We start from the raw sequence: 15221 nt of genomic DNA, 5'->3' as shown, positions 1-15221 counted from the left end.
AGGAAATCCTTGTCTCTGGTAATGACTGGTATTTGCATGCTGGCAGCTGGGAACCAGGCAAAGAACAGGGTTTTGTTCATTATTCCATGAACTACAAGCATGGTGATAAATGCTTTTTGAAGCATTAATTTTCCTGTGACATCTTAGATGTTGGGCAGAATTTTGTGCTAACTGCCTAATTAGGCTTTTCTTCTCGACCACATCCACATATGGTTGGAAGAATTTTACAGGTAATATTCCTAATCTGCTGGATAATTTTGTATATCATGAAAAGTTAGCTTTTACAATACAAAATTAACACAGAAAATATTTTCATATAAAATCCTGATAGACACTGGCCAGGGTTGGGCTGTTGACATATCCAAAGTGTCTTCAGTGATCTGGAAGCTAAAGAGATATAGGAAGAAGTGCTTCAATATGCTTGTTCAGTGCATTCTCATGAATTTCATGTCATAATTCCTTGTACAAGTTACTGGTTTTAAGGAGAAAAAGTGATATTATAAGGAAAATATTACATTCTGTCATTGCTTTCTCCATCTAGTATTCAGTATTCTGATTTTAGTCCATATTCATTAGGTGGTCCAAGAGAGGTACAGTTAAGTTCCTGGTGGTTTTGTTTGGTTGGGTTGGGTTGGTTGGTTGGGATTTTTAAATTTTTTTTTTTTTTTTCCCAGTTGTTTTAGTCTTTAACTTTTGCTTTTAACTTTACCGAAGAATTTTGTTTACCCAGCCTGTTGCTGCCCCTGGCAAGGCAGATAATAAGCTTGTAAGCAAAGTGGTTCCTGCTGTCGGGTTTGTACTGCTGAGAACGTGACATGCCCTCTTCAGTTCTGCTAATCTTATTTCTTGGGGCATTCCTGTTCTCTGACTGCTCACTAGGGCAAACCTGCCCTATTCATCACAATAAAGAAGTGTTATCTTTTGGTATTCCTGGCCATCTCTGGAATACAGTAAATTCCAAACAAAGAGCCAGCAGACAACTGAAGACATCTGTTATCCTCTAATGATTTGGCATCTTGATTTACAGTCTGTCATTCTGGAAGGACAAATGTTTCCTTTACCAGCATACACTTCCACTGAACCCTACACCCAAAATCCTCAATTCAATCAAATGTGCTTCTGATACAGGGCATGTCTCAAAAGGAAACAAATTTTTAGGTGGTTTTTGGTTGGTTTTTTTTTTTTTTTTTTCCCCATATTTATGATCCACTCAGATTTCCCTCTTTGTTTTGTAAAACTCCTGCATAAAGTGGGACTTCATTTGTCTTTGTGCTTCAGCAACATGCTTTCTTCAAATCTGGAATAAGGGAAATAGTCTGCAGAACAGCAAATCAAGGGGTTTAGAACCTTAGAATTTCCCCTGAATCCTTTACATACTGCATCTGGAAATTTTAATACCTGCTACTTGCCATTCTTCCACTGTTCCCCCTGAAAGTCCACAGCCAGCCAAGTATCTGTAAGCTAAAATGATGCAAATATTTTCATGGGCGATAAAAACCTCCTCTTATAAAAATAGAGTATCAGATTGATTTTCCAGTTACTTGTTTCTTTAGATTTTTTTTTTTTTAATGTGTGCATTTTCATCAGTCTTTACCACCATTTTCCAGCAGGTGTGTACCTGGAGCAAGGTTACATCCATTTCGCTCATCTCTACTTGGTTTTAGTATACCATTACAAAAGGATCAAGCCTCTGTTGCAAATAAGAAGATAAATATTTCTGAAATACTATTTTAATTTATTTATCCCCACCAAAACAGGATTATAGGTTATAGACAATTTTATTCATTTGACATAGGTTTCCACATAAATTGCTAGTGAAAAAGAACAGATTAGAAATAACTGAGATTTTGTTCATAGATATTCCATGTATCTTATTATAACTGAAATTTTGCTCATAGATATTCCATTTATCTTATTATATGCTCCTGTATTTCAGAAGAGCTAACTTATTTCAAGTGCTGCTGTGATTTTACTGACTAAACTGTAGAAAACTATGCGTCAGCTACCAAAATCATATTTTTTATTAAGGCTGCTATGCTTTTTCAAGTATTTGTTCCTTCATGAACACTGGAGAGAGAATGCAGTGAAAAAAAATCCCTAAGTTTTAAAATGAGCTAGATTTTTTTTTTTTTTTTTTTTTTTTTTTTTTTTTTTTTTTTTTTTTTTTTTTTTTTTTTTTTTTTTAGATAAAGCATTTTACCTCATTGTGTAGGTATTGGGGGAAAATCAGGTCAACAATGTGTATGCTTAAATATGAATTTGGGTGCACACAATTAGGTAGTTATTTGGAAAGTGTTGTTTCTTCCAATGAATAATTCCATTAGCAGTCAAAAAGATTTTTGGAGAAAGACTCAAAATGTGGATAGATTATATAATAGGGTGGAATAGAAAATTACCAGAGGTGCGCTATTAAAAGTACTTTGCCTGAAGAGGGAAAATTAACCACCAACCTAGGAGGGCAGATAAGGTTGAAACTACAGCAATGTTTTCACAGAGAAAAATACCTTTCAGTTTTTCATGATACATTTACTGAGACAAAGATTTTGCAGAAAAATAATAAAGAAACAGCATAGCCAGACAGGAAAGGCATATGTGCAGTGACATTAGACACAGTTCCCAATGGATCGGGGACTAAAATTATCTATAAACCTTTTTCTGGAAAACTCATATTTGTAGGGGCATTTATGTTAAAGCTGAGGTGTCTGAGGTGTCTTTTTTCTGTTGGGTGATGACAGACATCATAAGATCGAGGAGGCGTTTTGCCAAAACCAGGGGCAGAAAGGTGCTGGTGCAAAATAACTGGTCCAGGGAACAGTGTGTGTCAGGAGTGGATTTGGGGTTGCACTGCCGAGACAGAGACAGGTGTTCAGGAGCAGGCAAACACATGTAATCAGTGATGTTAAGGAAAACAAGCAATCCATGAGGACTGCTTTTAGTAGACTTTATCAAGGTCTGAATCAGAGTTCTCTCAAGAGTTACCCTGGAAAAGGAGAAAAGAGGAGCTGCAGTTGTTGTTCCCCCTTGATGTTAGAGATAGGGCTGGCAGACAATCTTTCTCCCTGTATGAGCTCATTTCCCCCTATTAGTCACTTAGAACACAAACACACGCTCAAATTTAGCAGGGTTTTTTTTGCAAGTGTGTTCCCTCTTCTTAAACTTGAGAATTGTTTTTCCCTTATATACGTAATGACTTTACCAAGGGCTAAAGTACAAATCCAAATTGGATGCACTCTGTAAACTCAACAAGAAATTTTGGCAAGAGGCCACCTGGGAGCTGTCCACAGTTACTGGAGATTCCACATTAATTCTTCCTGGGTATAGCTCATCTTTGGAAGCCTGCACTGCATGAGAAAACCCATCATTTTGACAGAAACAAATTTTGCTTTCCATCTCAAGGAATTATTTGCAGAATTTCCCCGTCTCCTGCGTGGCATCTGATAATATCATGATTATTTTCTTGGAGTGCTTTTCTGGTATCATAGTGAAAAAGAGTCTAATTAAGAAAAAGTATCAAGGAGGGGCTATCGAGATACCCTTAACGTTCTTGGGCTTATAACTTGTTTGGGCTTTAGGATTAAATACCTTTTTTCTTGTAACTTGATTACAATCCGATAACATAATATGGTTATATAATGGTTTGCTAGGAAGTGTTCAGATGACTGCTGCTTTTAGTTAATTAATTATATATATATTTATTTATATATTTATTTTCTTAATCTTGTGGTACAATACTTCATTTTATGCTGTGTTTAAATAGAATCTGATATGTGACTGCTGCAGACGGTAGCATGAAGTTTATTTATTGTTTGGAATGTGCTGTGAGTCCAAATCCAGGCCTACAAAACAATAACTGAGTCCAACTTCAGAGGAGATTCTCTATGTTGTTAATAGCTGTTGATGTGATTTTATGATGATACTTTATTCCCTGACCATCTGCTTTATGCCCAGAAATGTCTGTGATATCTTCAGGATGCACCAGGTGGCGGAGAGGCCGGGAGCCTGCGACACGGGTTGTTTTCAACCTCTCTCTCTGAGGCGGTGGGCTGGCTACACGTATTGGTACTTGGTTGCCTTTGCCGGATTCATTTCCGCTGGTTTAGGCAAGAAGCTTCTGTGGGTTTTTTGGGTTGATTTGTTTGTTTTTTCCCTCCCCTTGGCCTGGGGGCTTCTCACCGGCAAATCCTTTTGGTAGCTTTTTGTTTTGTTTGATTTATTTTTTTTTCCTCTCCTGTCTGGGCAGCCTGCGGGATGGCCCCGGTCAGCCCGAACCCTGGGAAAAAAACCAAGCCAGCAAAAGAAGGGACATCAAAATCCACCAGTTTTGCCTGCTGTGAGGAGCAAAATGAATGCCAGAGGTTGAAAACCAACAGGTTTCCCATCTGCTGCGCTCCAGGCTGCTGTGCAAGCTCCTCTTCGCCTTCCCAGAGACAAAAGGGACAGGTTGCCATTTTGTTTTCCAGGCCACACATTTTGTTTTCCAACCCATGCATTTTTTCTTCCCTGGGCATTTTTGAGTTTCTTTTTGTTCTGCTGTGTGTGGGAGTGTGTATGTGAACGGAGGGTAAGTTTCTGGGAGTTCATATCTAGCATTTATTCAGTCCTTTTCTGTGGCTTGTGGGCACCCCAAGCCTTTTTTTTTTTTTTTTTTTTTTTTTTTTTTTTTTTTTTTTTTTTTTTTTAGTTAATAAACAGTTCTTTTTCTTCACTTTCACTCACTGGTTTCAATTTCTCTCATTGGTAGAAGAAAAGGGAGTTATTGAAGCCCTTTCCTTTCAGAGGAAACGTTCATTCCAGTGTGTTTTCTCCTCAAATTTGTCTCCAAAACTGAGACACTGTTGTAGACCAATTACCAATTTTAAGGGAAATAATATAGAGAAAATAATATATTTTCTTTGGATAAGAAAATCAATTAACAGACAACTAACCAGCAAAGAGGGGAAACATGCTAGATGCTTCAGATTTCAGTGAATAAACATCTCAAAAACTGATGAAATAGGGAAACACAAGAATGTCCCAAAATCCCAGCAGCTTCATTTTTGGTAAAGCACGTACTCTTTTTCTGAAATGGCTCCAGAGCAGCAGCAATCAGTCCTGAAAGCAAACACAGGAGTCCATCTCTGCTCTGCTGATTCCAGGAAAGAAACCTGCTGTGCTAAAACCAGCTTCAGGTGAAGAACATATTTGTAACCCAAGGCACCAAATGTCTTCTGGGCAATTTGAACAAGGGAAATCTGATTGTCTTTACAGAGTCTGTGTGCCAAACAAAAGACTGATGTCAGCTATTGCACCATCAGTCTTCCTTCACAAGCCTTGCCTTATAAATTCTGCTTTTTGTTCCGTTGGGTTGCTATGGCACTACTGAAAGACAAAACAACAAATTAAGAAAATGTAATTAGAAGCTAATACTGGGACCTGAGGTGTCAATGGTTTAGTCTTATGGATATTGAAACTAGAAGATAACGCTTTGTTTCTAAATCTGGTGTAAAGTTCTGATTTATTTTTCTTTTTGTATAGGCTAACTAATATTTTTAATTGGAACCAATATGAACTTTCACAGAGTTCACATCATACTCATTTTATTTCATTTGAGAATTCCTGGTTATTAAAAAGAAAAGGTTCTTTTCCTCATAGTTTTATCTAAAACTGGGAGAGAAATTGAAAAATACCTTAAAATATTAGTTAATTCTGTCTTTGGTTAGAATGGTGGCAGACCAAGAGTCTCTTGTGATAGAAAGAATTCTAAATAATTTTTGAAATTGAATAAAGGACAATGAATTAACAGCTTCATTTTAGTCCATAGTTAAGTGCAAATGTTTTGTCTCTGTTAGTACTAGTACTAGATATAGAGGGTTTTTTGAGAGTCCAGAACTTTAAAAGTTTTTTTATTAGTTTGTTGTAATAATTAACAAAATGAAATATCAGTTTATAGGAAAATCTTTTGTTTCTTTATTTTGTTTATTGGTTTTGTTTCTTTATTTTGACAGGGCATTTTTAGCAGAACTCCCTGACTATGAAAACAGGACCCCATGTACCTATTTCCCAGCATCAAGTTGTTTCATTTTACATGAAAATATATAGAGATAAACAAAGGGACAATGCAAAGACTTAAACTAGTGGATTTAAAATCTTCTATTTCTGTTTTCCCAGAGTCCTGATGGACATTATATTCTCATTAACTCCTTATTTTTTTCTTAAGACTTTGAAGCCCCATTTCTTGGTTAGACCTGTTGGCTGTATTTTTTGCAGAAGGGATGATAAATTGCACTTTGTTGCTCTGTGGTCAGCACTGCCACTGAAAGACATTTTCAAGGGGGGGGATGCCACATATTTGAAATTCTTTTTTCTTCTGGATTCTTTCCTCATGGGTACCAAAAAACCCCCATTCACTGACACGTCATATATTCCAACCATGATGTTTTGGCAGGTCTAACATCAAATTTTCTGTTGATTTCAGGATGAGCAATACAATGCTATGGTGCATTTTCCCCACTAGATAGAGAGAAATGAAGAAAAGATGGAGGTAGGAGAAGAACCCTCTATTATTTCTCACACCCACAGGAGATTCTATATTTTTCTCCTTCAGGCTTGCAGAAACACAATTAAGATAAATTTAATGGATTAAATATACTGTAGGCATTCTGAACAGCTTTTAAAAATTTCTTTATCCTTACTTTCTATTAAGGATCCTGCATGTGTGTGCTTTTCTATGTGTATGTTTTAGAGCTAGGATTGACAAAACCCAAACTTTTTCCCTAACTTCTTCTTAAATTATATTCATTAGAGACATGTATCTTAAGAAAAGGCTTACTTCAACATCTTGGACTCAATTAAAATTTAAACATTTAGGAATGGCATTTGGTTCTTCTCCAATTTTTCACTTGTCTTCCCTAATTTTTATTCTTGTATGTTCTACAAAAACACATTTTTGTTGTTTTTTTTTAGATAACTTTTTTCTCTTGGCTTTGATAACACGCAGTGCAAATAAAGAAATTTCTGCTGACATTATCTTGGTTAGAAAACTGTGAATTTTCTCAAAACATATTGCACTCTTCCTTATATCTAACATACTCCATATGTTCTCAAAGAAGGACGACTGGGGGAAAAAAACCCCTTCCTTTCTGGAAAAAGTCTGGGGTTTGGAGAAAAAGTAATTCCTCCAGCAGTTCCTTCTGTGTTTCAATGGCCAAGTCTAGAAGAGTGGTGTGGGGTGAGCTAGGTTTGCAGAGTTATTTCAGAGAGGCAGTCCTTGCCTGTCTGTATCGGTTTTTAGTGTTTGGTTTTTTGCCTGGCAGGTGAGATGGGCACATTCAGATTCCACCTGTGCCTGTTTAAGACCCAGCCTAATGCTGTATCACCACGCTGCTCTAGGGAAAAACTGTTTGGTTTTTTTTTTTCTCATTTTTAGGTAGAAAAGATAAAGTTGCATTTTCTCCCACGAGAATGTTTATTGAAAAAAAAATCTGGAGCTTTTTTTTGTTTGCTGTTGGTTAGATCACCATTTATCCATGCTTATACCTTGCAAAAAGGGCTAAGGGTAGATGGATCTGCTCATGTTTTGTCCAATATTTGAAGAACTTGCTCCTGTCATAACCTTTTTTACTTTGCAGTTCTGGGATTCATTATAAATACTGCATGAATGTAAGAACCCCTTCTGTACTCTGTGGCTTTTCACTTGCCTTTTTTAAAATCGTGGTTTATGAACCTACACATTCCCTAATGAGTTGTATTACAAGTGGAAAGCTCTGTTGATGGGAACACTACAAAACAGTGTGTCTGTTCTTGCAAAAGTCACTATATCCATGAAAAACACTGCAATTCTGCTTTCTTAACAACAACACTTGAGAAATATCCTGAATCCTTGTGTGAGTGTGTACACTGACGTAATATTATGTTCTTTTTTTTATTTTAATATATCTGTTGATTGAACTGTGCCCTGGAATTTCACCTGAAGGCTTTGCATCTCTCTGATAACACTCTCAGGTTATAAGATAGAGGATGCTGGGCTTGGCAAAGAAAGAGGTTGGACATCTTATTTTTGTTTGTCAAAAGTAATGTACTTAACACTGGGTAAATGGGTTTTGTGTCTATGTTTGTGTGCTTTAATACATAACGAGTAATTGCATCTGGCAAATAGAAAAAATGCAGTTTCAGATTACACAGACAAACAACCTACATTAAATATTTATCACATGGAACATTTAAAGTTTTGCTGTACTGGTAACAGTGATTTGTAATACTTTTTATTCCCTCCCCAAAAAAACCCAAACCACCAACTTGTGAATTATAGTTGGTCTGTTTTTTATTGCAGTATGAGCTGAAAAAGATCTTGTTTTCTCTGGAAACTGAGAACAGTTGCATATCATTGCACAAGGGAATTGTTTTCACATACCAGTCTCTTAGTTATGATATATAATACACCATTTTACCTAAATCCAGGAGTTGCTAATACTTCTTATGTGGCTCATCTGTCATCTGGTTTATAGCCACATCTGTGAATCACTGGACCACAGCTGTAGCTTGCAAGATCACTTTTCAGTGATTAACAGGTCTTACAGCAAGCTTTTTCATTGCATTTTACAAAATCTGTGGGCTGCTGTAGAAATTGTTGCAGGTGGAGGCAGTATATATGTGTATTACAGAAAGTGTGAAGAATATCAACTACCAAATCTTTGCTTTATTTCAGTGTTCTGAAAATGAATCTCACTTCTTCATCAGTGTACGGTGTCAAGGAATCCTATTACATTAAGTTTGATAAATAAACAGTATTAAAGATTGCACTGGCTGTGTAACAGGCTTGTTTGACAGTGAAAGATTTTAAAATGTCTACTTCACGCAGCAAAAATTGAATACAAGCCCATTTTATGAGCCAAATGACAAACTATAAGGATTAATGGATCTATTTAAATGAATAATTGTCCTCTGTCCTATACCAGCTTTTGTAGTACAATAGCTGTATATGCAGCAGCTAGCAACCCTCTTCTAGAGATGTAAAATATGAGAATTGGTAATAATAAAAAATAATGGTTGAGCCGGGCCGAGTTAAGATTAAACCTCCACTGCGTTCCCAGTGACCTCAATGGAGTTCAGAGAACTTAATTGGCATCTCAAGGTTTCATTCACCCTCCCCCTAACTTTATTTCCATGAATCACTCTACTGAAAAATATCATGTTTTAAAGACCTAAATTAATCCCAGTGAAACAAATCTAGAGAAAATTTTCTTTGTTCTATATGAGATCAGTGAATCTGATTCTATTTTTACTTAATAAAGTGGGAGTTAATGAGGCCAACATAGAAAAACAGAGTTGGAGTTGGTGATACATACTTTCATTTTCATTCTCCATTCTTCCAGCAGTGTGATAGGAATTCCTGCACCAGAAAGTGTCCCAGGGCAGGAGGGGCCATCAGTGGCACAGCAAACAGGTCTGGGTTTAACCGGGTTTGGGCACAGATAACTCAGTCACTTGTGAGCAGGCGCTGGTGAGTTTTTCTCTTCCATTTTGTGTTGTAGGTCTCTCAGTCACAGCATAAGTTCTGCTTAATGTATTTTATAGCATGGCCTTTAAAATAGAATGTTTTTTTTGGTGTGTGACTGCAGTGATTTTTACCAAAGAGACTTTGCTGATATTTACTAGCACTTGAGGGTAATCATAGAGAAATTTAGGTAGATAAAATTTCTAACCCTCCCTCAGTCATTGCAATATTTCCACTGTTTCACTTCATACATTGTGAGCTAATGGATTGTTTTAATAATTAATTGCTTTCTACCTTAGTTGAGTTAGAGAGTGAGAATGAGTTAGTAACCTTATGAGACTCTCCTTGGAATCCTCACCAAAGTCAAGCTATTACAGAACAACAGAAACAGGTGGAATCTGAGCCTGTGAACTGTGTAAAAGGAACCAGTTAATCTTTTGAAGTGTATGTATATTTTTAGCTCATTAATGAAATCAGTGTTTTCCTAGGGCTTAATTCAAAATCCAATACAATTGATGTAAAAATTTCCAGATTTAGGTAAGGTCACAATTGTACTGTTGTGATAAACAATCCCCCAAACTCTGTTTTCTTCTTGGCTTCACTTGTATAAAGTAAAACTCTCATAAGCACATTTAGTATCTCTAAAAATGCTTTCAAATGCAACTTCCTGAGAAGGGCTGTAAAACCTAAAGCAAAGAAAGAATAACAATGAATGGCCAGCGAGATGCCCTCACAGAATATCTTTCCTACCACTGAAAAGCACCTTTTCATTCTTTGAGGTCTTTTGGCAACAACAACAAAGACAACTAGAAAATAATCTTCAGATAACATGTCCCTGAGGCAATACAGAGAGCAGGCTGCAGAAAGAAATGAAATAGCTTTCTTAAAATGTTTTGTTTCCAAACCATATGTATTACTCTGTGCTGTGAGGAGCAGACACAGGAACTGCAAACAGCACAGGCTCTTTCATCCATCTCCATGCTATTGCCCTTTCAGGTTTGCAAGGATTGATGAGACAGTGATATCACAGCCCATACAAGCCTTTTCTGTGGATTTGTTAACCACAAAACACACACTTTTATTCAGAGACAAAGCTGAACTTCCTCTTGTTTGCTTTATACAGCCCAAGATTCTCACCTGGTCTTTTTGTCTAGTTTAGTTATTTCATTTTAGCAGGTTTCCATGTGACACAGGGAAGTCTGTCTTTTTCTTATCCTGACAAAGTGCACCCACATTTGTGCTGGGCTTTTGTCCTCTCTGAAAAAAAAAAAAAAGGGAAAAAACAGAAAGCCAAAACAGGATTCCTAAAGGATTTCATGACTGAATGAATGGAAGACTGTGAACAGTTATGTTGTGGGGTCACAAGAGGCAGAATACAAAGGACACCCTAATAAAGATTTATGCGAGCTTGTAAGGGCTTCTCCTTCTAAGTGTTACTTGCTCAGTTCATGTTATATCAGAGTGGGGAAAGGAGTGCTCTGGTGTTACATTAGGTTGTGCTGTGATCTTTAGTACAATCTGTGTTGTTTTAGCAGACACACTGTGGTAAGCAATGGTAAGCAATGGTGTTTTCAGTGCTTGTAAGACAGGGATTCTTTTTCTTACAGCCTTGCCTTTATTTTCAAGTGCCATTCTCTTTTCTCAGGCACATCTAAAATGGCACTGAGAGATTTTGTGTTAACTGTTTTACAGAGTTTAGTGTAATATACAACTTTTCCTCTAATGTGGGCTCTCAAGATAAAGAACGTTCTTCTGATCTGGTGAACTTCAAATTGTATTACTGTTGGCAGCACTAATTCCTTGGTCCTTTCAGGTTTGCACATTTAACAATGATCCTATCTTAATACATGATTCCAATCTGATCTGAGATAATCAATGAATTGGAAAAAAAAAAAAAGGAAAATACCATAATTATGCAATTTGACAGAGGCAGACAAATAGCTCTGTTGTATAAGCGCATGAACTTATTGCTTATATCAGTTTTCAGATTTAGAATTACCCCTAGATATTAGCTGATAACCTTCTATGGGTGTCCAGATCAGTCATGAACCTGTAGTAGCTGTATTTCATTTTTGTATGGAGACAAAATTGATAGAAAAATATCAATATCCATTCAGTCAGGTCTGGAGAGGAAAAAAAAAAGTCACTAAGCTCCTCATGCTCTATAGTTTTCCTGTTATTTTGATGATGGTGGACTCAGAAAGATAGCTGGGAAATTCACTGGCTTTTTTCAAGGAGTGAAGTGAAATTCTCTTGATGTGATTTGGAGTAAAAATTTAAAACAAAGTCATTCAAGAAAGTAACAAACTGAAGCTTTACAGAATGTGCATTAGGAGACCTGTGTTTGGGACCAATGAGCATTGGAATGCTAGAAATGTGATTGAAACAGTAAAGGCCTGTGGTTTGTGACAGCTGTCTTTTTATTAAAGTAAAATGCAAATTTTTCAATTAGTGGGAAGAAAATGCAGGAAGGAGTTGGTAGTTAATAAACTGAAAACTTTCAAGGTTGCATCCAGGTATTCAAATCAATGCTTACAAGAGATACAGCAATGCAGCCTAGCAAAAATCAATAAAATGAATAGATCACGGTACTGAAAGTCATGTGAATGCCAATTAAGTAAATAAATGAGCACAATGAGATGTTGCCAATGAGAGATCTTGTAAGGAAATAAAAATGACTGAGGTGGGAGAATGTGCATTATAGGGAAAAGGCAAGAATTTAGTCACAAAGACAATGTCACACTGACTAGTAATCATGACACACTGGGATAAAGAAACAGCAGAGAGGACTACAAATCTGCAGCCAAATCCAGACTGCTCCAAAAGATATCTTCAGAAGTTAATTTATGCAGGTGATTTATACTTGAATTTTTAAATTACATCAAGTATTAAACATTATTTACAGGATGATTGTGACTTAGGTTGTCCTTGGGGAGAATGATAAGCAGAAAAAATATTAACCTAGGAAGAAGGACATTTCAATGAGGCAAAAGTGCATACAGTGGTAAAGCACCAGAGGTTCAAATATGGTCCTGTGATGTTTCTGAGGGAAGTGGAAAAGGAATGCTTGTTCCCTGCTAGATTTCACTCAGTTATCTAGAGATAACTAGATATTTGTTTTGACTGCAGCTTAACAGAGCTATTCTGAGTTCTGCATCATCGGAACACTTGTCAGGTGGAGACTGTCTGTGCCTGCCCCTCCTTGCCTGTATTAGAATTCCTGATTTTTTCTGAGCATGATCGTTCTCTTAGTTTTTTTATGTTTCTACCCTATGAATGCAGTTCTATGGATTTGTAGAGCAAATTGAGGTGTACATGACTGAGAACTTAATGTTTTCCTAATCCTTTTTTTCTCTTTTTTCTTTTTCTTCTTTATTCCCTCCCTAGTCTATGGAGCCTTCATTTCTTGTCTGTTGATCCAGATATGACAATCTAAGTAAATGTAATTCTAATAATTTATATTTTTCCCTTTTCTGTGGAGATGACTTGTTACTCACCTCCTTTCAGTGGTTAGCAGTGGATTAGAAGAGCTTTTGCAAGAAAAAGTTCAATAAGGTCTTACTACTTCTAACTGAAGAAACCATCCTAATGAGCAAGCACCAGAAAATGTGCCATATCAAACAGCTCTCTCCATTCACTTGGGAGAGATTCACTTCTCCTTTTGAGTAAAGTCTCATCATTCAAATAGAAAACATAAAATAGAACCCGGAATTTTTGAGCATCTGTACCACTTACAAAACAGGGAGATAAAATTGCTTTGCAATGACTTGTTAATTTTCTCTCTAAAGTATTTTGCTACTTGCTCAGTGTACTATTTTTACTTTATCTCTGGACCTGCTCTCAAGTACAGTTTGTGTAATGTAAATATAGATTATAAAAAATACTTTGGGCTGGTTTGCTACTGTATGACTATGTAAGTCATACCTCTTTTAGTCTTCTGACTTGTATGAGTTTTATGCAAATGTAAAAAGACCATGAAAAATTCTTGACTTTGAAACCATACCCAAAAGACCTTTTGCAGAGTCACAATTCTATCTATCTATCTATCTATCTATCTATCTATCTATCTATCTATCTATCTATCTATCTATCTATCTATCTATCTATCTATCTTACCTTTACATGGTAAAAAGAAGTGTCTTTCTTTCCATCTGTCTTATCATCCTTTAATGATTAAAGGGTCACAGAATTCCTGACAGAATTCTAGGAGAATGTTCATTTCTGAGCATATATTTTGAGCAATGGAAAGCAGTGTGTTCTTATGTTGTACAGGAAATCTGTCTCTCAGCAAGGCTGGAGAGACCTGGAAAGTTCCATCTAAGTGATCCAAAAGTAGCACTGAAAAGCTATTTTAGCTCTTCAGAAAGATGAAGGAGCTTTTTACTCGCTTGCTACTATGATAATTTCAGAGTGACAAGTGATTAAAGCAGCAATGGGCTGAGAGCCTCCCACAGTGTTTAACAGCATATATAAACCATATGTAATACTTACCCCTGAACTCATCTCAATAAAGAAAGGTGTCCATGCTAAAAAATGGAATTGGGGAGATTATGGTTGTGTGTGCACTTGATGTGCACGAAGAACACAGCAATTAGCTGTGCAGATATTGATAACAGAGAATAACATTTATTCACAGCTGTTGGAATGCCAGTTAGTTAGAACAGATAAACAAAGATAATGATAAACTGTCGCTGGAGTGTTTAGGAGGGCAGGTAGTGTGACAGAATGATGACAAGGAAGGCAGGAAATGAGCTAAAACACAGGGGGAAAAAAAGAGTTGTAAGCAAAAAAAGCATCTCAGTGTACTGACACCAGCTGACTTTGAAGTACATTTTGAAGAGGAGGTTTGCACAAGGAATACATGGAACAAAGCCCACAGAAGTTATAAAAGCATTAAAATGCTTCCTTAGAAGTATCTGAAATAAATTTCTGCCCGATTTTTGAGGCTTAGCAGCCTCTTTGTTTTTCCTCTGAAGTATTGTATACCATCTGCTATTGTTTGTCCTTTTGTTTATAAGACCTACTGATAAATCAGGTCTTATACACTGTTTTATTCTTAAATGAAGACCTTAAAATAGAAATCAAAATTTCCATCTACATTCTCTGAAACAAAACAGATTTCCTAGTTGGTAGGATAAACAAGATATGGTGTTTTAGTGTTATCTTAAAGTGTGTGATTTTGGGTTTCAGCACTGAATTTAATAATTAGTCTGCAAGCTCCTTTTGACATTCAGAGTGCTTTGAATGTGCTTAAGTGATTTTGTTTTCTTACAAATCATTCCAAAGGTATCAATCCCTGCAAGAGAAAAGGTTGGGTTTATCAGTATTAAAAGTTTTCACCTTTTGGGGAAAAAAATCCCCACTTCTATTAGTTACTATTACTTCTATTAATTACTATTATTTTTCTGTCTTTGGAATAATAAAACAGTTCTGCACCACCACACTCTTTCTTTGTCCTAGATTGAATTATTCACAAGAAAAAAATTCCAAGTTTCTCTCCGCTTCCTTTTATCTACTTCACTCAGGGAATGGCAGATTCATGTAAAGCCTCTATTAAAGTATATTATTTTGAAGGTGTAACTTCGTTGCTTTCTTCTTGTAATAGTTTTGCCATTTCTCGGGAGCATCACTATCGGGACTGTTAAACCAGGATTTTCACAAATACTACATTATATTATTTAAGGGAGGATACAAGAAAAAAAACAAAAAAACCCCCAAGCACTGATACTTCTATTTCTTTGATGTATCA

At 36.3% G+C, this 15221-nt stretch overlaps 1 protein-coding gene across 1 annotated transcript in view; it reads left to right on the top strand.

Moving 5' to 3' along the window:
• Positions 1-6514: 6514 nt before the first annotated feature.
• Positions 6515-15221, top strand: part of LOC131378604 (uncharacterized) — a 170159-nt gene continuing 161452 nt past the window's right edge. The window contains exon 1 of the mRNA XM_058421765.1: positions 6515-6520. Within this exon, the coding sequence (XP_058277748.1) occupies positions 6515-6520 (6 nt within the window). The remainder of the gene's footprint in view (positions 6521-15221) is intronic.

This window comes from Hirundo rustica, chromosome 9, assembly GCF_015227805.2.
Source record: "Hirundo rustica isolate bHirRus1 chromosome 9, bHirRus1.pri.v3, whole genome shotgun sequence".
Classification (NCBI taxonomy): domain Eukaryota; kingdom Metazoa; phylum Chordata; class Aves; order Passeriformes; family Hirundinidae; genus Hirundo; species Hirundo rustica.
This window is presented reverse-complemented; position numbering and strand designations above follow the sequence as displayed.